At 33.9% G+C, this 25,001-nt stretch overlaps 1 protein-coding gene across 2 annotated transcripts in view; it reads left to right on the forward strand.

Moving 5' to 3' along the window:
* KIF18A (kinesin family member 18A) overlaps positions 1–25,001 on the forward strand; it is a gene marked incomplete at both ends in the record, with an annotated part of 69,061 nt that overhangs the window by 35,441 nt on the left and 8,619 nt on the right. Inside the window, 2 exons of one of the 2 annotated variants that reach the window (XM_079708338.1) lie at positions 1,630–1,865; positions 24,175–24,616. In XM_079708338.1, the coding sequence (XP_079564464.1) occupies positions 1,630–1,865; positions 24,175–24,616 (678 nt within the window). The remainder of the gene's footprint in view (positions 1–1,629; positions 1,866–24,174; positions 24,617–25,001) is intronic. The other variant, XM_079708339.1, reaches the window with a different exon arrangement.

Genomic DNA, 25,001 nt, shown 5'->3' on the forward strand with positions numbered 1-25,001 from the left:
TGATCATTTTGCAATATATACCAATATCGAGTCCAAAAACTTAAAAATAAATGAATGAATGCATAAATACATACAAACATACATACATGCACACATACATACATAAATAACGTATGTCCTGGGTCCCTGAGACCACCTCCATGTTTGATAATTTACTAGGATGACTCACAGAACCCATCGTATAGTTGACTCCATAGTTATGATTTATTAGAGTAAAAGCATACAAAACAAAATCAGCAAAAGGCAAAGGTGAATGGGGCAAAGAACAAAGGAAACCAGTTAGTTGTAAGCTTTCAAGTGTCTTCATCCAGTGGACCCACACAGTTGTGCTTAAGTTCTCCAGAAAAAAGTTGCAATGACCCATGTGTCTTCATCCAGTGGACCCACACAGTTGTGCTTAAGTTCTCCAGAAAAAAGTTGCAATGACCCATGTGAAATGATGTCTACTTCGGAATCTTGTTAGGCTGACACTTAGTGTCCTGGATTTTTATTGGGAGCTGGTTGAATAGGCGCCCTGTGCCTAGCAGGGTGAATCAAAATTCTAGACTTTCCAAAAGGAAAGCAGTTGTAAATAACTTTTTATTGACTTTCTGATTAATGACTTTTCCCTACAGTTGTTACCTACTTGGCTTAAATGGCGTACTCCCCACTATCACCAAAAAGAAAAATGTCACAGACTATTTATTTGTACTGCTATCTAAATATTTAAGATTCTTAGATAATAAAGTAGTTATTTCCTTAAGTGTTAAAATTAGTGCCTATTCTCTTCCCACTGCCCTATTCCAACTTCAGATGGTTCTATTCTTCTGGATGTTATGAGTCAGCTGGAACACCAGGACTAAGTCATTTCAAGATTATTCGTGTTGTTTGATGTCTTCTTTGATATAAAAGTTAGGAACCACCTATAACTTTTTAGTTCTGGCATTTCTTCAGTGAACACTCTTCATGGAGGTCTAATACCTAAAAAGATGCATTTAGTACTGCTCTGATTGACAGCAATAGGCGAGATTTTGAATCAGAGCCAAGAATCCAATGCCCCATCATTTTCCTGTACCCACCATACTTTTCCACATTTTTTCCTTTGAATGGCTTTGAAAGCTATTGCTTTAGCTCATGAAGAGCTAACTTCAAGGAAAGTTGTCTTTTGTTCATTTGTTATTTTTTAAACCTTATATACCTAAGTTGAGCTTCATCGTTTGACAGTGTATTAATATTCATTTCAATCTCATAGTATTTAATAACAATAACAACACTATTTTTGATTTGTAAATCACATTATGCTTTGCATAGTTCTGAAAACAATCTCCTATTGAAAGTAGTGGCTGTCCAGCTGTACCCCACATTATAGAAGAGAAACCTCAGGTAGTGCCTTATCCAAGGTCATATAAAAGCAAGTGAAGACTCGCTGAGACTACAGCCTGGTGCTTGTCATTCCCATCCAACATTCTTTCCAATCTATACTTAATGTATTAAGAATATTTGAGGTATTTGATTGAAATATTCTAAAGGAAAATACGTACAGGGAACCATTTTAATCATCTGCTATTACTTTGGATGTTACATAGAACCATAATGATGTATTTAAAATTTAGTATTTATCTTTCTTTTCTTGTCACCTTCTGTATGCAGAGTATTGAATGCTTTACTTCCAGCCCTAAGAAAACAGTATTGTGCATTAAAAGAATCTGGCCTGTTAAATGCTACTTTTGAGTCTGACTTCAAAGAAATTGAACATTTGGTAGAGAGGAAGAAAGTGGTGGTTTGGGCTGACCAAACTACTGAACATGCAAAGCAAAATGATCTACCAGGGGTTTCTATTCTTATGACCTTTCCACAACTTGGATCAGTTCAGTCTTCTCCTTGTTGTAAGTACAGCTTTTATTTCATTAAGTAAATAAACATTATTTCTAAGGAGTAGCCTCTGTTATAATATCAATCAACAGAACAGTCAGTTTTTTCGTAGGTTTGCTATTTTGTGAAAATGGGAGAATTAACTTCAGAATCATTTCAATTAACCAGTATCTTTCAAAGGTATAAGAGTAAGTATGCTTGATGTTCTAAATAATTCTAGCAGTAAAGTTATTTTATTTTACCTTTTTTTGATAAGATAATTTTACTTCCACCCTTCTTTAAAATTTAGCTTCTATTAAAGACTGAAGATTATAATTAAGAATATTATATTCTGTAATACATAACAATCTTGTATGTTCTTAAGATCAACTAACAGTGTAGAATTTATTGTTTTTCTGTTGGCAGATCACTTGATGTCTCTGCTCTCATAAAAGTGTGCATGGGACATTTTAATTGAAAAACTAACATATAATCTTGGTTTTAAAATATTCAGATTCTATAGCAGTAGAGTGCCCTCTTCAACTTTTCCCAGAACCTCAATCTTCTGTGCTATCTTAGAGATAAATGCCTATTAACAGTTTGGTTATCATTACAGTGTGTGTATAATATTTGTTGTATTAGATAATTAACTCATTAGCTTTTTGTTACATTTCACATGAATGCTAGCATATTGTATATATATTAAACTACAACTGTTTATATTTGTTTAGTTTATTTGAACAGTTTTAGGGTACATACATAAAGAATCTAGCATGTTTTTTAATAGTTGTGAGAATTGATGCACCATCATTTACTTCACCATTGTTCTATTGGTGAACATTGCATGTCAGAGAGCATGCCCATATACAGTAGTCCTCCCTTATCTGCAGTTTCACTTTCCACCATTTCAGTTACTTGCACTAAGCTGAGGTCCAAAAATGTTAAATGGAAAATTTCAGAAATAAAAACTTCATAAGTTTTAAATTGCACACCGTTCTGAGTATCATGATGAAATCTCATGCTGCCCTACTCTGTCCTGCCCAGGATGTGAATCATCTCTTTGTCCATCATATTCTTCCCGTTTGTCATGTAGTAGCCATCTTGGTTATCAGATCGACTGTCACAGTATTGCAGTGCTTGTGTTTAAGTAGCCCTTATTTTACTTAATAATGGCCCCAAAGTGCAAGAGTAGTGATGCTAGCAATTTGGGTTTACCATAGAGAAGCCATAAAGAGCTTCCTTTTAAGTGAAAAGGTGAAAATTCTAGACTTAATAAGGAAAGCAATATAAGTCACATGCTGTGGTTGCTAAAATTTATGAGAAGAGTGAATATTCTATCCATGAAGTCATGAAGAAGGAAGAAGAAATTCATGTTAGTTTTGCTCTTGGACCTCAAATTGCAAAAGTTATGGCCACAATGCATGGTAAGTGCTTAGTTCAGATGGAAAAGGCATTAAATTTGTACAATAGGATATTTTGAGAGAGTCCACAGTTACCAACTTTTATTACAGTATATTGTTAGAATTGTTCTATTTTATTATTAATTATTGTTGTTAATCTCTTACTGTGCCTAATTTATAAATTACACTTTACCTTAGGTACATATGTATAGGAAAAGAAAAGAAAAACATAGTTAATATATGGTTCAGTGCTATCTGCAGTTTCAGGTATCCACTGGTAGTCTTGGAATGTTTCCTCCCATGGATAAGGGGAGACTACTGTATTCCCATGTCTGCATGTGTACCAGTTGCCTAGGAACTAATTTGCTGGGTCAGAGAACAATTTTTTTTTTAATTAAAATGATCTGTCAAACTCTCCAAAAATTTTCTTATACAAGTGTTTATGAGATTTTACATTTGTTTATGTCTCATCTTTACCTTAACCCAAAGTAATAGCAGCAACACTAAATTAATGTATATTCTTTTTAAATTTGCAACTCTTATTTTTAGTGATTTTAATTCATTGAAGTTTATGGAGACTTCTTTAAAGACCAGCATAGAGTTGGTGTAAATGTTTCAATTATGCTTTTAAAGAATATATTAAGTCAGGTCAAATTGGTTGTGTTCTTCAAATCTTGTTCTTACTGACTTATTTTTTAATTCATGTTCTGTCATATACTGAGGTGAACTATTAAAAACTTCATCTTTTACTGTGGATTTCTCCATTTATATCAGGCTTCTATTGCAACACTAAAAAATTAACACAAACATATCAACTTAAAATAACACTGATTTATTATCTCAGAGTTCTGTAGATTGCAAGTCCAGCAGGCTCAGTTGGTTACTCTGCCTCGAGTATCACAGGCTAAAATCAAGGTATCAGCTAGTTGGGTCTCCCATCTGGAGATTCTGGGAGAGAACGTGCTTCTAAGTTCATGCTGGTTGTTTGCAGAATTCAGTTCTGTGTGGCTGTAGGGCTGAGGTCTCTGTTTTCTTGTTGGCTATCAGCCAGGCAGCTCGAATTCAGAGCAAGTCCAAACTTGCTAAAGTACCTGGCATTGTGCAGGCACTCAGTTTTTAGAGGTCACCCCTATTCCCTAGCATGTGGCCCTCTTCATCACTTCATCTCCTAGCCAACGAAGGCAGGTCAAGTCATTCTCATGCTTCAAATCTCTCTTACCTTCCCTTCTGCCTCATCTCTTCTGCCTACAGTTAGAGAAAGTTTTTGCTTTTAAGCACTCATATGATTAGATTGAGCCCATCAGGTAATCTAAAATAATCTCCCTATCTTAAATTTCATAACCTCAATTACTTCTGAAGATGTATGTATCTTACTTATTTTCTTGAAGACTGTTTAGCTGGGTACAGAATTCCAGTTTGGTGTTCTTTTATTTTAGCACTTTAAAGACATCATTTCATTATCTCCTGGTTTTTGTTGTTGCTTTCGTAGCCAGCTTTCATTCTAAGTGTTGCTCCTTTGAATATAATCTGACTTCTGGCTTCCTAAAATGTTTTCTCTTTGTCTTTGGGTCTTAGTAGTTTTGCTGTATTGTGCCTAAATGTAATTTTATTTCTACCTCTCTTACTTGGGTTCACAGGACTCTCTGAATTTGTGTCTGCATTATTTTTTTTTTTTTTTTTTTTTTTTTTTTTTTTTTTTTTTTTTTTTTTTTTTTTGTGGTACGCGGGCCTCTCACTGCTGTGGCCTCTCCCGTTGCGGAGCACAGGCTCCGGACGCACAGGCCCAGCAGCCATGGCTCACGGGCCCAGCCGCTCCGCGGCACATGGGATCCTCCCAGACCGGGGCACGAACCCGTATCCCCTGCATCGGCAGGCGGACTCTCAACCACTGCGCCACCAGGGAGGCCCTGTGTCTGCATTATTTTTCAGCAGTTTTGTAAAGTTCGTAACCATTATATCTTCAAATATTACTTCTGCCACTTTTATTCTCTTTTCTACTTCTGAGACTCCAATTATATTACATGGTACCTTTTTATTGTCTTACCTATGCCTTTTACTCTCTTCTGCTTTTCATTGTTTTTTTCTCTTCCTGAAAATTTCTTTTCACATATTCTGTAGTTTCTCTTTTCAGCTGTGTCAAATGGTTCTTAAATCCATCAAGTTCCCTATCTCAGTTATATTTCAATTCCAGAATTTCCATTTGATTCTTTTTTTATAGTTTCCATTTCTTTGCAGAAATTCTCACTGAATCCGCTAGGTGAAGTCTGTGCCTGAGAATTCCCAAGCCTAGAACCCACTGCGTCTGTTTCTGTTCTCTTTCTGCTGGATTTCTTTCACGTGCATTTCCTTGAATGCATGCTAATTTTTGTGCATCCCACATGTATTTGCAGAATCGTTTGTAGAAATCCTTTGAGACTTCTGATAACAATGTCTTCCTCAGAGAGGATTAATATTTGCTTATTCCAGGCTCCTTTTGGCATTAGCAGTCTAAAATCGTTTCAGTCCAGTTTTAGAGACTGAGATAATTTGAAAGTGAACTTCAGCTTCTGCGAGGGCCTGCCTACTCCTAGTTTACCCTGTGGAGTTTAGCTGTGCCCCAGCTCAAATTGGGGAGGGTTTAGGAAGAACTCCCTTTAGTAGGCACTAAATTCCGGTTCCTGCATCCCAGTCCTACAAAGCTCTCAACAATGTTACTAAGCTGTTCTGCCACCTCCAGCATCAGCAAATAACCTTGAGGGGAAAATAGCTGTAAATGCAGAGATTACTTTCCTGAGCCTTCAACTTCCTCCTGATACCTGCCTATAATTCTTCACAATCTTGTTAGCTCTCCTGTGCCTTCAAGCCTGTGTTTTTTATATTTTGTCCAGATTTTTTACTTGCCTTCAGTAGAGAGGTTGCTCTGAATTACCTAAGTCTCTTATTATTAGGTTTCCTATACTATATCTTTACATTAAGATGACAGGCAAGTTGGGGTTATATGTATATTCTTTTTCTTTTAATTAAAGCATTATCTTCATCAGAAGTGACCTCGTTGAGATCATTAGAAGGAAAACTTAAGATTTTTTTCAGATTCTCTCATACCTTTGGGGCCTTGATTCTTTATTTATAGTGCATTCAAGATGTTGGAGAGGAAATAGAGTTTTAACACCAAGATTAAGAAATACTGACCACCTGCTATGTGATGATCAGAATCCCTTATTTAAAAATCTGTATTTCACTTACAGTGTAATTGCGTAGACTATACTTGTCAACAGTAAAACAAAACATTTATTTGGTTCTGAATTCTTTTTCACAACATATTCAAAAGGAAAGACTATTGAGGTTATGTTACCTTTTATAATCATGAACTTTCTTCTGAAAATGTATCAGAAGGTGGGTTTTGTTTTTATTATGTTTTGTTCTTACTTTATTATTTTAATATTCAAGTGATTTTATAGATTAACTATTTACTTAGTATGTCTTGTTCATTCCATGAATTATGTATATTATATTCATTATGAAGAGAGAGTCAAAGATGAATAACAGGGAAGGGGTATAAAGTGAGTCAATTTATAAATGTTTGTTTTTCTTAGTCTTAGAATATTGAAGTAGTTCATTTTAAAAAGTATAAATAGTGAAATTGATGCTTGAATTTCTAAAGACATGAAGCAATAGCCAAATAGCATATATTGCTAAAATTTATCAATAAATAGTCTTAACAAATTTTAGAAGTAAAATTCAACTCAAGCAAAACAGAGTTAAATGTGTCTCATTCATCTTAAGCTTCTACATGTGCCACAAACTTTTTTCCTATACTCCTGTAATGTCAAGTGGTTTTGTTGTTAAATTTCAAAATTACTAAATGCTGTGGGGTTTGAATATTTTATTTCTGGTGCTTTAAAAAGTATTTACTAGATCAGCTACATTCTTTGTATTTAAAACACACACACTGTGTTTTTTAAAATCTGATGAGATTAACTATAATTGATATAATCTGTACTCTATTGTTAGGAATTTAGGTTGTTTAATAAATTTTCATTATTATAAATAATATTGTAGTGAGCAAATATATATATTTATCGTGGTGCTCATGCCTGATTACCCCTATGAAAAATTCCTGGAAGTGGAATTTCTGGCTCAAGAAATGTGCACTTCTTTAAAAGTTTCTAATATATATTGCTAAGTAATTTCTCCCTCTCCTATATGGTTGTACCAATTTTAACTCCCATGAACAGTGTAAGAAAATGAGCTCCTTGATTCTCTGAGTGGGGAGATTGTTAGTAAAGCGGCTGGAATGGCGAACCCGAGCACCAGGAGATGAATAGATGAGGTGCGTTTTAGAAACCCTTCCCGATCACACGGTGTACCATCCTCTGGGTTTCCCATGCATGTTTTAGCTGTAGGAGGATTCCCCTGAACCTGGAGATTTGGGACCCATGGAATGGGTACCACGCAGTATTACTTTAAAGGATCTGCATTTCCTCACCCAACCTCACCAATCCTCTCAGCCCCAAGAGTGTGGAGCCTTATGTCTCATCCAGGTGTGGGTCTAGATGTGGTCAATCCACGTTGCCTCACAGCCCCTGAACGAATTTTGTAAGAATTTCTCTCTCTTTCACTGTCTTTGTTTTTTGTGTGTGTGTAATTTATTTTTATAATGGGGTTTAGCTGATTTTCGATGCTGTGTTTATGATGCTTTACACCCACTTGATTCACTTACAGAGAGATATCAATAAATACTTTTTAAGATTAAAAAGAAAAGAAAAGAAAATGAGCTCCTTTCTCCTTTTAGCTTCACCAGCTGTTGGTGTTAAAATATTTTCAATTTTTAATTTTTAGAAAATCATTTTCAAACACATAGAAATACAAAGAAAGCTATAATGAGCCTCATGTACTGTACCTATCACCTAACTTTAAGAATTATCTCATGGCTAGTCTTGAAAACCCCATCTGCTTTCCTCCACCCCATCTATATCTGTACTGGATTATTTTGAAGGAAAACTCAGGCAACATATCATTTCTTCCGTTTACATCTTAGTGTCTCTAAAAGAAAACACAGTGCCCTTTTCATAACTAATGCCATCAGTGTTCAAATTTCCTCCATTGTCCCGTAAATGATTTCTTTTTATAGCTTTTTTATATCGGTATCCAGACAAGCCCCATACTTTGTCATTAGTTGGGATGTATCTATTAAATCCTTTTAAATCTGGGGTTCTCTCTCTCTCTTTTGCCTTGCTAATTACTTATTGATTCTTTGCCACTTTAATAGTCATAAATATTATCTTCTTTCCATTTTTCCTTTGTTTACTAGTATACTTGAGTGTATTTTTTTCCATCTATTTAAGGATATATTTTCTGTGAATGACCTAGCCATCATTTGAACATTTTTTTTCACATAGTCATATATAGCAAAAATTGTTACTTATTTACAAGAGCTTAAGATATGGATGTTTATTCATTCATTCAGTAATATTTATTGAACTTTTACTGCGTGCCAGGCACTTATCTGATGGTAAGGATACATCAAAGTACAAAGGCAGATCATGTAGAGCCTTGTAGGTCATTATAAGGACATAGGCTTTTACTCTGAACTAAACAGAACTATGGCATGATCTAAGCAGAGAAGTAACATATCTTAGTTATGTTTTTATAAGATCCCTCTGGTTTCTGTTTTGAGAATAGATTGTCATATGGCAAGGGTTGAAACTTAAGACACCACTGCAATAACCCAAGTAAAAGATGGTGGTAGCTCAACCAGGTTGGTAGCAGTGGAGTTGGTGAGAAGTGGTCAGATTCTAATATATTTTGAAGGTAGAGCCAGCAGGATTTCCTGACAAATTGGATTTGGGGTGTGAGAGAATGAAAGGGTAAAGTTGACTAAGATTTCTGAACTCCGCAACTGAAGGAATCCAGTCACCTTAAAAGAGATGGTGGAGCAGGTTTATAGGGTAGAGGTGACAGAAGATTAGGAGTTCAATTTGGAGCATTTTAAATTTGTCTAAGATACATCCAAGTGGAGATATCATGTAAGCAGTTGGATATAAGAATCTGGAGTTTAGAAGTCTGAACTGAAAGATAAATTTGAGAATTGTTAACATTTAGATGATATTTAAAGCCATAGGACTAGATGAGATCATCAAAGGATATTAACTCTTTCCTGTAAGATACATGTTGCAAGTATATTCTTCAGGTTTATCATTTACTGTTAACTTTGTTTGAGATGTCCTTTTTAATACTGAAATTTTAACCTTTTATCTAATAAAATAGCTTCATTTGTTTTTTTCTCCCCCTGCCTTTGGAATTATTCCTCAAAAGGCCTTTTCACCCATAAGTTTTTTTAATTTTTGCTTCCATTTACATTTTGACATAAGATAACAGGCAAGACTCTAACTTAATTTTTTTCCAAAGAGCTAGTCATTCTTGTATAATATATTGACAGTCTATCCTTATGGCACCATTAATTTACATACAGTAAGTAGTCATAGGTAATTCTGTTTGTTGGATTTTTATCTTATTCTTTTGCCTATTTGTCTATCCTAGAGCTAGTAACTATTATTTTAAAAACTAATAGTTTATAGTATTTTTTTACATATAGCAGTGCTGGTCCCCCTTTTTTATTCTTTGTTTTTAAAGTGTCCCTGACTAAGAAATGTCTGTCAGAATCATTTTTTTCTGATTCCAAGGAAGTAAAATCTTTTTGAAAATTTGTAAATTTTGTCTTCACATTTTCCTACTGTCAAATCTTCTCGCTCTAGAATAGTTTGCCTCTCCATATGCATACCCTCTTGTATGTTCCTCAGCAAAATTTTAAAATTTTCTTCATATATGTCTTATACATTTGTTAATTAAAGATATCCTTTGTTTTTATATTTTTCTTATATGGACTAATTTTATTTTGCTTATATTAATAAGCCTATATTACTTCTTATTCAAGAAGAAATTAACTTTTTAAATTTTGTTAATTTTAATACTTTACCAATGTCAGTACTTAATTTTGGGATAGATATTTATTTGACTTAAAATCTTTGCCTCCAAACTACATGTCTGTTGACTTGGAGTAAAACATGCACCTATTTTGGGTCTGGAAAACAGAGAAAGCACTCACTGAGTGCCATGCAGGGTGGGGATGCCGGCAGCAGGGTTTAATTATGGAACTGATAAAATTTCTGACATTAAATGAAAAGTCAAGATTTCCTCATTATCCATCTGGAAACTCACATTTAGTAATATTTCTGTCTCTAACCTTTCCTTTTCTTAAATTTTGCACCCCATGTCAGTGATTTTATCTTAGAGTACAATAAAAGATACTAGTAGAACCAGTTTCTTATAGTACAGATATTCTGATTGAATACAGGGTTCTTATGTAAGTTTGTTTCCCCTGTAATTACTTGAATACAAAGATGTTTCATTTTATAAAAAAGATCTCTATACTAATTCCTCATATAATAAATATGAAGCAGCAAAATGCTTATAAACTAAATCTTTCATATATCTTCCCATTTGGCAACAAAATTTAATCAGTGCCAATAGACAATGAAAGTCTTTTTTGAAGCCCTAAATACATTTCGTTTGGCCCTTATTCTCCTTGTACACAAGGCATTGTTCAGTTATTCACCTGTAACTGCAAATATTACTGTAAATTAAAAGATTCTTTGCATTGTCTTTTTCTTTTTTCCCATCTTACATAAGCATGAATACTAGGAAAATGAGACTGAGAGGAAAACATGGTATCTGCTATTTCCCACGGAGACAGGTTTCAAAAGGTTATGGTTGATTTATTACTCAGAGTGCTGGATTAATTCAAAGGGCTATAACAGTTCTTAAAATGTATTCTCTCTTTGTGATATTCGTAAATAGCTGATATTATCTCTGTAGGCATTAATTACTACAATAACCACAATAGTGTCTTATGAATACATTATAAAATGTTTATTAGTTTGGTTAATTCACTAGTACCTTAAGGTTATATATCTTTTAAATAGTTAAAATTCATTCACCTGTACATTTGCATCTGCGAATTCCATGAGTCACAAGGCTGTTAAAGAGAATCCAGATTTATGAGTAGTACAGTAATTGTATCAATCACTTGTAGCCTAGAAGTGTTTATTGAAATGCATATATTAATATTTGATTTCACTTTAGAACTTTGCCAACTAATTTTAACTTAGCATAGTTTCCCAAAATACTTGCTCACGTACATATTAACATGAGTGCTAGCAAAAGAAAAATCCTTGCCATCATTTTGTACCAAACCTCAATTAGATCTAATCCCATTCATCAGTGTCTCCCTGTCATGAACCCTACTTTGCAGCCTGTGACTCATGTTTGCTAAATACTGCATTCTGCTTTTTACACTAACGTACAGCTCTGTAAATCTTTTAACATTTGCAGTCTTAAGCTTTTGATAAATTAGTTCCCCTAGGTAAAATCATTCAGGACACATGATATAGCACATCAAAAGATCACCCCAGAAGGCCTGCCCATTTTTTAAGAGGGGGATTTTTAACTCATTAGTGATAAATTATCTAGTCTCTCTATTTAGAGGAACCATCTGTGGAATATTTCAAAAAGCTGAAAAATAAATATAGACCCCTCCTACCTAAGAAACCACATGAAATTGCCAGTTAGTACTTGTGTTTTAGAGATTTATTTAAACAGAGAATAGAGTGATGATTCTTAATTCAGTTTATTTTAAAACATTTTGAGAAGATTTGATGTAAGAAATGAATAGTTATACTGATATCTAGAATAGTTTCCATTTCTCACCTCTCCCCCTTTACAGTCTGCTCTTCACCCTAAAATGATCTTCCCAGCAAAGTTCAGACCCCTTACTTAGAAGAACCTTTTAAGGCTTTCCCAGCCCTATGCAGACTCACTTCCCTATAGCACTCGGTGTCCCAACCTCCTCTTAAACATGCTTTCATTTTCTTGCCTCTACAGTTTCCAGGCTTTTCCCTCGATCTTGAGTGCTACTTCCTCTCCATCCCACATCCTAGCCCATTAAGATCCTTATCCTCATTGACAGTCCAATTTAGATACTGCCTTCTTTATGAAACCTTCCCATTAATGAGTCCTCCCCACTTTGCCTGCACACACTCTTTTACATTTCCATTATATTTTTTATTCCATTGTTATAGCAATTATCATATCTTACCTTCCCTCTCCCCAACAAACTATAACTTCATTGACAGTCGAAAACAGTTTTTTCATCATTTTTAGGTTTATTGCCCCTTTCGCTAATGTTTTAACCTCGTTTTGCTTTTTTTCACTGAACCCCTTGTTATACACACATTTTCCTATCAAATATGAATTTAAGTAATTTTTGTTACCTGCATATTATATTTACCTAATCCCCTATTAATGAACATTCAGTTGTTTTCCCTTTCTTGCTGTTGTAAGCAACACTCCACTGAACATCTGTGTATGTGTGTGCATATTTTGTGACTTGTTTAATTATTTCCTTAGGCTAAGACCCCCAAAAGTAGAATAGTTAGGTCAGAGGGTCTGTACATTTTTAAAGCATTTGATATGCATTGTCAGGTTATTCTCCAGAACTATTATAAGTGTACAGTCCACCCCCATAAAGGGGGGTAGAAGGTGAATATTTTTTTTAATGTGCTTTTGTCCATTTGTATTTCATTCTGAGTTACCTGTTTATCTCCTTTGTCTTATTTTTCTATTTCATTTTCCTTATTTACTTTGTTTGATAGATGACCACATACGTATATACATAGGTATACATATATATACAGACAAGAGCTTTAAACACTTTGCCATATATGGTACATTTTTTTCTCTTATTTATGGTGGTTTTTAATTTCTATGTAACCCAACTTGAAATTTTAAAGGTATTTATCTATTTAATTCACATTTATGTTTTCTTTCTTCTAGTAGTAGTAGGTAGATGACATCTCAGTTTTGAGGGGTTGAAATGGAATAGTGCCTTCTATTCATATTTTTGGGTCTGTGAAGAAAATTTTTAAGTCTTCATTTTAATCATATTTATATATGTTATTACTTTATATTGCTTGGTTTCTTTACCTGAATGCCCCTGGTAAATCAATAAGAGACTTTAGTTCTGCCAACAACAAATACGATTGATATATGAGCATATCACTTTTCTTGCTGTGAGCAACAAATTATAAAGTAGGAAAGTTTAAGTGAACATTAAGATCATATAGTGCTAAATTCTGGTTCTGTGTATGAGATGAACCCCACTGTGATTTTCCTGGTGGTCTATAATTAATCAAGAATTAGTATGACCATTTTAAAGTGGAAATTCAGTAAAAAAAAATATAAATTGCTAAACTATATGATTTTTATGACATAAGAACATCATAAAGTAAGGGTTTCTATTACTTGGGCCTTTCTTTTTTTGCTACTATGAAACATTATGTGTAAGTTTTAAGTTCCTTTTCCTCTGTAATGGGCATTGGTTTAAAATTATTTAGATGTGACTTGTTAATAATGCATTGATTTAAGGGCATTTCTTATAATAATTAAAGGAATTCATTTAAAAGTAAAAATATACTGACATTTCCTAAAACTACTTTTAGGAAAACAGACATAAAACAAGTCTGTTTTTCCTATTTTCTATTAAAATGCATGTTGGATGATGTATAACAAATTTCTAGTATTCAGCTAATATTTCTAAACAGTATGCTTACTGCTGTTTATTGATTCATCTATGTTTAGGTATTATCAACTCATTCTAAGAGATGAAGATTTAGCTCGTTTACACCACCACTTTATTTCTTTTTCCTACTAATGTACTAGCATATTATATAATTTATAATTTTCTTAAATTATGTAATATCCTTGTGTATTAGTAGGATCATATAAGAAGTGGCCTATATTAATATATGTAACATTTAATCCTATGGCCTAGTTAAGGAAATTTTTTATAATAAGCAAAAAATAAATATTGTAAAAAAGTCTTTTAAAAGTAAAAATATACTGACATTTCTTAAAACTACTTTTAGAAAGAGAGACATGAAACAACTCTGTCTTTTTCCTGCTTTCTACTGGAAACATTTTAGAGTCCTAAACCAAATCTGTGGGATAAGCTTCTTGGAGAAATGAAATATCTGAAAGATTGAAATAATGAAGCAAACTAGATTATGCTCACAAGTGGACTTAAACAGCTTAAAGAACAATGCAGCCAGTAAATACATATTTACATGTTTCTCTTGAGGTATAGGCAATTTCTCAAATGTCTTTTTCATATACTTCTTTATGAGACTCTCCTGTATTTCACTAACAAAGTCAAAATATCTAATTTATTGCTTTTATTGCACTGCCATTAGTTGATCATATTCCTTAAAATTTCAGAAGTTTGGGGGAATGATGGCAAATGGCAGATTAATATCTAAACTGTGTTTACTTCTTCATTAACCACTTAACCAATCATCAAATATTTGTTCATAATTTCTTTTAACCACTTAGCAAATATAATTTAGTGAGCAGACAAATTAATTCTAATTTTATTACTATTTTTACTGTTTTTGTTTTGATATTAAGCTGTGGCTTATATTAATAGCATATTTTATTCTATAAAGTGCTACACAGACTACACAAATGTTAGTGTTCTTATGTTGTAATCTAGGTAACATTGTGTTAGAATTTGGACTACTACAGATGAAAATTGTATTTTTTCACTATCCACAATTTTAGCACTTGCATTTAGAGTTAATTTTGAAAGTGGTTTTAATACTTAAAAGACTTTGAAAGGCTTCTAAACCTTGGCAGTCTCAACAAATGTTTTTTTCTGACTTCCTTTTTAAGTCTCTTTATGGACTTACAGTAAACAAACGTTTTGAAGTGGGAATCTCTAGCCATAATGTAGGAACAGATAAATAGAACACTAAACCACTTTATCCTGAAATGCACATTTTCAGATGTATATACGATGCCTTAAAGCACCATATAAATATTTTAAGACATTTCCTAAACTATTAATGGTTAAGTATTACAAAGACTAGGATTGGATTCATTAAGCAAAACTTACCCTAGGGTTTAGAAGAGAGACTTTTCTATGTCTTTCATTAGCTCTGATCTGTCTCTGATCACTTTCCAAATCCTGGTCTAAATTGTAGGACATAGTCATTTTGGAAAGTTATATTATTTAATCATATAACTTTCATTGCCTACCCTCTTCCCTAAACCTCTTCCCTAAAGGAGTTGATGAATAAATCTCTAGCATTGTTTATGCATTTTTTGCTAAAAAGGCTTCATAACTGTAAAAACAACAATAGGGTGCATTATATTGTTATTTTATTAATATGTGCCTTCAACTATGTGAGGTGTTAAAAAGCCTTAAGAGATCGTCTTGAATTTCAAGATAACTATGTTAGACCTTTATAAGTAAAGCAATACCAAAGTTATTTTTCAATGAACATTTTCTCTCCAGGAAGTTCCCAAACTGTTCTTTAGAATTATATGTATTCTAGTTAATTTGAAAACAATAATAGAAAATGTCTTGATCCTTAAAGTGGTATCCTCTCTGTTTAATCATCTGAATATCTCAACAGACCTGTGAAGAAATTAAAGTATATCTTACCTTCGTATGGAATCTAAATGTAAAGATAAAGATAGGTATAAGAAATATCATTAAAGCTAGAGGCCTTTAGGACACTTAAAATATCTGAAAGCAAACTGATTAAATCCATGTCCTCATACAAAATATATTTTTCATTTCTTAGAATTTTTGCTGTCTAAGCTTTATTTTTATTTCTACTATTTATTATGTGCTATAAACTTTAAAGCATATCAGAATTACACATGCTAACATTCAGATTTCACAAGTGGTTTACCTCTTCCCTGCATAAGAGGAATTTTCCTTCATTCCTGGGACTCATGACTTTAAATCCATTCTGCTCATTCTCACCATATTGAATGATTTATTTTTGCTGATTGATTCACATTTTTATTGGTCCTCTTTAAATTACTAGGTAGATAACTGTCCTGCCTTTCTTTTTGTTGCATGCTAGGGAAAACATAAGTAGGAGAGTGAGATGGTAAGCCAGTGGAGAATGGGGCTAAATAAAAGATCTTTCCCACCTTCCCTAGGCCTAGAATGTTCATTTTGCCCTTCTATTTGATTGCCAATTCCACTTCATGTTATCTGCTTGCATGTTTCAGTTAGACTCATAGCTTTGACTAGTTTGACCCCACTCAGAGTCCACAGATTTGGGGTAAAGCTATCCCAGGACAAGCAAGAGATGTGATTTTGGACTGCTCTTTCCTTTTATAGCCCCAAAGTTTAACCATTTTTCTTTTCATTAAAAGCTTCTGCATGTGTGTGCATGTATGTGTGTCTGTCCGTCTCTCCCCTCTCCCCCTGCCCCCTCCTTTTTTCCCCCCTCTTCACCTCCACCTCCTTTTAAAATTCAGTTTATATTTTTATAAAAGTAATACCTGCACATAATTTAGAAAGCTAGCAAGTACTATAATATTTGTGTAAGTATTCCTTGCCCTATTGCTGCCCACTCCCAATTCTTATTCACCTTTTAGCTATTTCTTTTGATTTTTCCTCCTAATTTCTAAATTTCAAATTTATACTGCTAATTCTTATTTCTTTATATTTTTCCAATTTTAGATATTATCTACTTACTTTTATTTCATTTTATTTTAAAGGATTTAACTCCTTTACAATGTGTATACATTTCCTCCTCTCCCCCTTTTTTGCCAAAACAGTTTTTCACCTTTTTAAATATAAATCTCTAGAGTGTTATCAAGTAAATATCATTCTCTGTTGAGCTAAGAAGTGTATAAATTCTCTTTCTTGTACAGCTTTATGGTTTCTGTATGTAGTATTTGCATTTTTTCCCATCTTTCTTGTTGTCCCCCTTTATTCTACGGAAGTACATCCTCCAATAAATTCTGGAGAATGGGTGCATAGGAAGTAAAATTTTTTTAGACCTTGGATGTACAGCAATATTTTTATTTTCTGATTGACTAGGTATGGAATTCCAGATTGGAAATGATTTTTCTAAGAACTGTGAAGCCATTGCTCCATTGATTTCTAGATTCCAGTGTTGCCATTAACTGTCATGCCATTTTTATTCTGCATACTTTGTGTGGGACTTTTTCTCCCAGGAAGATTTTGGGATCCTTGGTATTCTGAAATGTCACAATGCTGTACCTTGGTGTTAGTCTTTTTTAAGTTCATTACGCTAAACAGTTTGTGGACCTTTTGCTCTGGAAACCTTTATTCTTTCACTCTGAGAAATTTTCACATATGTATTCAAGCACTTCCACGTGCTTACATACATAAACCTCCATAATATGTTTCTGCCCTTCTTTCTGTTCTGTCTTTGGAACACTTATTATTCTGATGTTGGATCTTCTGGATTGATCCTCTAATTCTATTATCTGTTTTCTAGTATTTACCTATTTTGGTTTGTTTGTTCTTCTTTCTAGGAGGTGTCTTCCACTTTATCTTAGAACCTTTTATTTTTTTTCCTCTCATTTTAAATTTCTAAGAACTCTTTCTTATAATTCAGTGTTTCTTCTTATAGCACTTTGGTTTTGCTTCATGAATGTAATAATTTCTCATTTCTCAGAAGAGATTAATTATGGTTATCCTAATATACTCATTTATTTCCTCTCACTTTTTTTTCCTGTGTGTAGTCATATGTCTTGATGATCATGTTGAAAGACATACTCTCAAATATCTGGTGACCCTGGTTGTGTTCTGTGTACATAGTTAGGTCTTTCAGCTAATGAGCCATATTTCCTTCTGCTCTGTTTCCTGTGACTTTTCCCCTCTTTTCGCTCATGGGGTCTGTATGTACATGCTTTGATTTGGTTTTGATGGGGTTTTTGTTTTTGTTCAAAATTGGGATCATGCTGTATTTAAATTTCTTTACTGCTTCATTTCATGGGACATTTTCCCAAATTATCAGATAATCTGTAAAATATGAAGGATGAAGTGGGGAAATTATAAGTTATTCTCTCTATGCCTTCCTTTTTTCCAGTTCTAGCTACACAATATTTCTCATAAGGTCCTCTACTGTCCTGGTGTGCAGATGATACTCTTTTCTCTTATTACCAACATTAGAGCAAGTTTTCTCCTATTTCTATTATATGGTCATTTTAAAGGGAATCTGGAAGGGGAGCTACATACCCCTACTCAGATTACCACCTTGGTTAAAACTGGTTTTCTTTTACAAAGTTAACCTTCATATCTCTTCTTGTACTACGGGTGTTTCTAAGGCGAGACATTTAAGGCGGAGCCAACCAAGGACTGGATCTTCTAGTGAGAAGTTTAAGTATTCAGTGCCTTTCTATCTTCTGCCCCTACCAAAAAGAAAAGGTTCTAATATCATGTATATCATATATTACTTGATTAATGCATTCACTACAAGACCAGGTTTTTCATTTTCAAGGCTTCGCTAAACATGGATTTTAAATGCATTGGCTCCTTTTTAAGGAATTGAATGTGCAAGATAATTAACAAGATATTGGGAGTGAAGCAGTCAGCGCTTGTGTCTGAAATCGCAGTATGTCTATGTCTGGAAGTGAAGATAAATGTTTCAATTGTTTGAGGGTGTTTAGAGATGAGAAAGTAGAGTGCCTGACCTAAAAGGAGATGCCTTTTCCCATCACTCTATTAACTTATATCTTCCCCTCACATTACTTTTTGTACAACTTCCTAGGAGCCAAAATCCATTTTCAATAAATTTTCTTCTGTCTGCCACCCTTGTTCTAGAACCATTTCCTACTTAGCCTCACTCTCCTTCCTTCCTTTTCCCTACCCCAGCATGATAATAACACCCATCATCTCTAACTAAGAACTCATATCCTCAAGCCCCAAAGAGCACCTGCTGCCTCAAGTCCATGAGTATCCAGACCAGAGAGGGGAGGAAGCAGGTTTTAAGACACCTGAATTCACTTGGATCAGAGCTCCTCAAGGGGACAGGACTTCAAGCCTGATGAGTGGGGGCTGGGAGCAGGGAATGTCAGTAAGAAGAGAATGCCAAATTTGAGGGATGATATTTAGGACCTTTTGAACTTTTCTGTAATTGTGCATGTCAAATGGTTCATGGTTTTATGGAAAGTTTTCAATTTCTGTTAAATGGTATAAAATTAATATATACTACTCCTTTGTGTGAACTCCTTATCTTTATTCCTGATTGTCAGACACCTAATCACACCTATGTATGTTACTACATACATTCTGGATTTACTTTATATAATTTTTATCTAATTATTTGATTACCACACCCTTCCCACATCTATCACTACTACTACCACTCGAGTCCAAGCTCTTGTTATTTCTTGCCTGAGCTATAGCAATAGTCTTGTTACTGTTCTTGTTCCTTGTTTCCTCTCTTACCCATTCATATTCTCTTCTCCACACAGTAAGCAAAGCAATCTTTTTTTAAAATGTAAACCAGATCACATCATAACCATGCTTAGAATCCTCCACAGATATCCCTTTGCACTTGAAATAAATCCAAGCCCTTATCTTATCCATATATCCTAACACAGGCTGGCCTCTTTCAATATCTCTAGCTTCTCATTTCTTCTCTCCCTCTAACTCACTACACTTCAATCACACTAGCCTTCTCTCGTTTCCTTGAGCTCAACAAATTTATTGTTGCCACTGGGTCTTGTGCTTCCTGTTTCCTCTACCTCTTTCCCCAGATCTTTGTAGGCCTGACTCCTTCATAGCCATTCAAGTCTCAGATCACATATACCATTCTTAGAATCACCTTCCCTGGCCATCATAAATCACACCCCTCCTATCTCCCATCACCCTCTACTCCACGTTTCTGTCTTACTGTCTTTACAACTTATATATCATTATTAACATATTAAGATAATTTATTTTTCTGCCTTCTCCCCTAAGAAATGTAAATTCTTAACTGTTCTGTTTGCTGCTATATTCTCAATACCTAGAAAAGGTCTGGAACATGGCAGTGCTTAATACTAGATGAATGAACAAACAGTGAATCTTTTTATGCACATGCAGTCCTCTTAGGTTGTTTTTCTTGTTCCATAGCTGACTACAGCCTTTTTTTTTCATTAATCAAATAAACGTTGATACCATATTGAAAATAATAGTAGTAACTTCTTTTAAAGATCTCGACGTTATGGTTATTGTTATTATTTGGACATGAATTTCAACAAGTCATATTCACATAACCATGGATCATAACCACTTCAGAGCAATAGAAATGCAGTATACCTACACTGTGTTGGAGAATTAAAGTTCCAAGACATGGTCTAGAAATAACAAAATTTTTCGGAACATAGGATACCTGCTACCTTCTATCCTTAGTATATGATGTGGTAGGCTGGCTCTTTAGATGGAGAGACCCTGGAGAGAAGACTTGCTATCCTCCCGAGCAGCTGCCAATCTTTTCCATCCCAATTTATAAGAGCTTACCTTACAACAATGCATTTTTAATGTCCTGTCACCTCCTGTGTGGCACCTCTATTGCTGAGGTATTTCATTGACTACCATTACCTATTAGAGTCCCTTGTTCTGAAAGTCCTTAACTACATGATTCCTTTTCTCATTTTATGGGCCCTTTTTAAAGGAATTATAATCTTCCTCCAGGTTCCTTCTTTGTCATTTCCACTCTGTAGGCCAAAGAATTACAGAATCTTGTTAGATAGTATTTTCCCAGGCTGAATCAGGGGAAAATACAGACTCCCCAAGCCTGCTTTTCTGGAAAGTTACTGCACATCCTCTAATGGAAAAGTACAGCAGATCTCTTTTATAGACATAGACCTAGCATATCCAGTGGTTGTTGTAGCCTCTAATCCAGCACCCTCCAGTTTGCCATACCCACTTAAAGTATTCTTGCCTAACTAAAGGGGAATGACTATTTATTATATAGTTGTATTTATATATTCTGGATGTTGTATTCAAAATGAAATTTGATGTTGTTTATCATGCTCTTTTAGTCTTCAGGAATAAATGGAGTCATTATCCCCTTAGAGTTACAGTGAATTGACTGTCTAATTTTTATTTAAGCCTTTAAATCTTATTTTGCTCTGATTATCTTCCGAACCTTTCTTAGCAACTAGTCAGCCTAAGTAGTTCTGAATTGACCATCTATTTTCTGCTCTCTTTTTATTTTACCTGTACTTAATAATTGAGAGGATAGAAAGAAAAGAACCCCCTGGATTTGTATTTTGTACATGCTGTGTGTCTGTAGCATCTCTCCTTTCAGATCCAGTAAAACAGTGGTATGTGAGTCCGTTATCGGCCACATCTTCATGTTTCTCCGTCAAGTTATCATATCCTATCAGGAGAGCAGAATTATAGCTAAAGAGAATGTCATTGTAAGATTACTATTGCTTTTACTGCAAACTGTTACTTAGTCTGATCATATCAAAATTTGATATTGGATGTATGTTTAGATTATCCCAAAGAACAGGTAGATTTTTTTTTTTTTGGTGTGTTATGGAAGAACCCCCCCCCCTTTTCATGCTGTTTATAAACAATAGAGAAGACATGGTCCACCATCATGGGAATTTGCCCACTGCCACTCCAGAGATTATCCCGCTGTAGATATGCACAAGAAAAATAGTTACTCTGGATAATCCTTATCCCTTGAGATTTCATGGTCCATTGTGTTCTAAATTTTAGAATGTTGTTACAACGCCTGCATGTTCAAATAACACTTAGGTATGCCTGCTTTAACAGTACCTTTGGTTTATATTACAGTTTATCATCAGCCTTGATAAACTGGATATCTGATAAACTGAAAGTGAAATATATTCAAACAATATATTGTTTGAAACATATTCTTTTGGTGATAATGGTGTGCTGGGTATTGATGGAATACTGGAAAGTAAATTACAGCTTACCCTGTGAACGTCATAATGCTAACAGTTGAAGCCTATATTTCTAGAGCCTTTCCTTGAGCCCTAAATATTTTATAGATATTATCTAATTCTAGAAAATCCCTGTACATAGAAAGATAGTATCCACTTTTTTCTAGGGGGTATTAATGCCCACACTGCTTAAGTGAGTTGCCCAAGGTCACTCAGTGAGTTGTTGGTGAAGCCAGAAATAGAATCCAAGTCTCCTGACTCCCAATTCAGTTTTCTATCCTCGATATAGTTTTCTATCCTCTACATACCCCTGCTCCCTCTCCTGGGAAAAGAAGTTAATCTTCCAGCTATTAATAGCCACCAAATTGGTGGTAGCAGCACAGTGGAGAAAAGTTACTGTCTTTACACTGCAGCATTAGTATAAAAATATCTGGTAATGGAAAATTTGACAAATGTCATGTTAAAGGGAGTGGAAAATTATTTTAAGATCTGGATCTCATTTATCTAGTTCTCAGAAAAGTAAAATTCCTTAGTAGAACAGAGATATTTTTCTTCCTGTTTTTAAATTGTATTTCCTAGAGGGTAATTGTCAACCTAGCCACAGCAGAGTCTACTGTCAACTAATGTAATAAGAATAATGCATGTACTGTTGCTGATTGTTATAAATGTATTTTCTAACTTGGTTGAAAGTTTGAATTGCTTTATTGAAATACATAGCACTTATTTTATTCAGCTTTCAGTGTTACTTAAGTTATTATTATATTGTAAAGCAAATATAACATCAGTTGGGAATTTTACTGCCTGATTTGAAAACATGGTGAGAAATACACATTATAGTTTCTTCCCTGGACAGCACACTCCAAGCAGAGTTACTTTGTGTCAGGCACCATGAAGTTTACCAGAATGAAATAGGCAAAGCAGGAAAAAAATATATTAATTAAAAAATGCAGCATAAGTACACTGGAGCTGATCAAGATTATTGTTATGTATGTAATCAAGTCATTATTTTGTACACTAAAAGAAAGTGAGAAATCTTTATGTACTTAAATATTTAAGCATGTCTAGTATTGTGGGAGTTCACACTCAAGTTCAAACAAAACAATTTGTCTCTTAATTTTGGAGCAAGGAACAAGAATTCCCCTACTAAAAATCTCTGGACATTATGTTTCTGTTTAAAGCTTACTAAACATCTTTAATCAGGAGAATGACATGATCAGAATTATGTTTTAACTGTAAGTGTAAAAGATGCAGGATTGGTGAAGATTGGGAAAATCAAGGAAAAGGTAAAAATCTAGTTATGTGGGACGCACGTGGCTGAGAAGGTAGTGGCAAGAGAATAATTAGAAACGCGAGTGTATCGCCATGAAAAAAGAATGAGATAATGCCATTTTCAGCAACATGGATGGACTTAGAGATTATCATACTAAGTGAAGTAAGTCAGAGAAAGACAAATATCATATGATACCACTTAAATGTGGAATATAAGAAAAAAGATACAAATGAACTTATTTACAAAACAGAAAGACTCCCAGACATAAAAAACACATTTATGGTTACCAAAGGGGAAAGGAGGGGTAGGGATAAATTAGGAGTTTGAGATTAGCAGATTAAAAACTACTGTATGTAAAATAGGTGAACAACAAGGTCCTACTGTATAGCACAGGTAACTATATTCAATGTCTTATAATAAACTATAATGGAAAAGAATCCGAAAAAGAATATATATATAAAACTGAATCAATTTGCTGTACACCAGAAACTAACAATGTTGTAAACCAACTATACTTCAATTTAAAAAAGAAAAAGAAAAGAAATGAGTATAGAATAAGAGGGTCAAGTACAGATCCTTAGAGAAATGTATACATTTACTGGATGCAGTTTATTTTCATAATTGCCCAGTATCTCAAGATAGCTGTATCTATAAATTAATATTGATATTAGCTACTTAGTATCTATTTTCTGTTGTAGAATTTCTTTATAATGAGTTTATTAACTTTAACGTTATTAGCAATAACTTTTTTTCTTTCCAACTTATTTTCTTTTAAATTTTTATCAATTTGGCAGAAAATATACTTATTATTAGGTTTTTTTTTCCTTCTCTTAACTGGTACGGTTATTGGAAAACTATTTAGGCAACATTATTGAACTTCTTTTTAATTTTGTTGAATAGGCACATCTTCGAGTGAATCTAATCTGCTTAAAATTCCTCCACAAAAAAGAATCCGAAGAAAATTAATGCCTTCTCCCTTGAAAGCAAAACATCCCCCAAAATCTACACTGTCTGAAAATATGCAGCTCAATGATTCCCTCAGCAGAGAACTTCAACCCATTGTGTATACTCCAGAAGACTGTAGAAAAACTTCTCAATATCCATCTTCAGTGACCTTATTAAAATCATCATCACATACTACCAGTTTTCAGGCCATCAACTCAAATACAAACAGTGATAATTCTCTAAAAATGTTGTGTGAAGTAGATATCCCTCTCAGCAAGAGAAAAGAATATGGCGAGGAGGATTTGGAGTCTACATTTATTATATGTGAAGACACCAAGAGCTTGAAAAGTAAATTACCTGAACAAGAATCACTACCAAACAACAACATTTTACAAAGGTACACAGGACTATTTGCCAATTCTTCTTTTGTTTTATTTACATAGCCTTTAAACTATTAGCTTTCTTTTTCCTCTTTAGCTGTGTTTAAGATCTGTTTCATAGATGAAGTATGCTATCTTGATTACAAAAGTACGTGTTTTTACCTTCATTAAATTTTAATTGTCTTTCTCTCTAAATATTAATCCATTAACACAATATTGTGAAGTCTTTAATTTTAAAACTTAAGTTGATTGACCCTTGTTAGGCTAGAGGAGACCTTAAGATATATTTAGTTTGTTCTTCATACTCCAGAGTTAAGATGTTACAAGCCATCAATGGATGATTACCAATTGTTTATTATTATTTGTTACTATCTTCACTAAAGGAAATACCACAGTTTCTAT

Source organism: Hyperoodon ampullatus (genome assembly GCF_949752795.1).
Source record: "Hyperoodon ampullatus genome assembly, chromosome: 7".
Lineage (NCBI taxonomy): Eukaryota > Metazoa > Chordata > Mammalia > Artiodactyla > Ziphiidae > Hyperoodon > Hyperoodon ampullatus.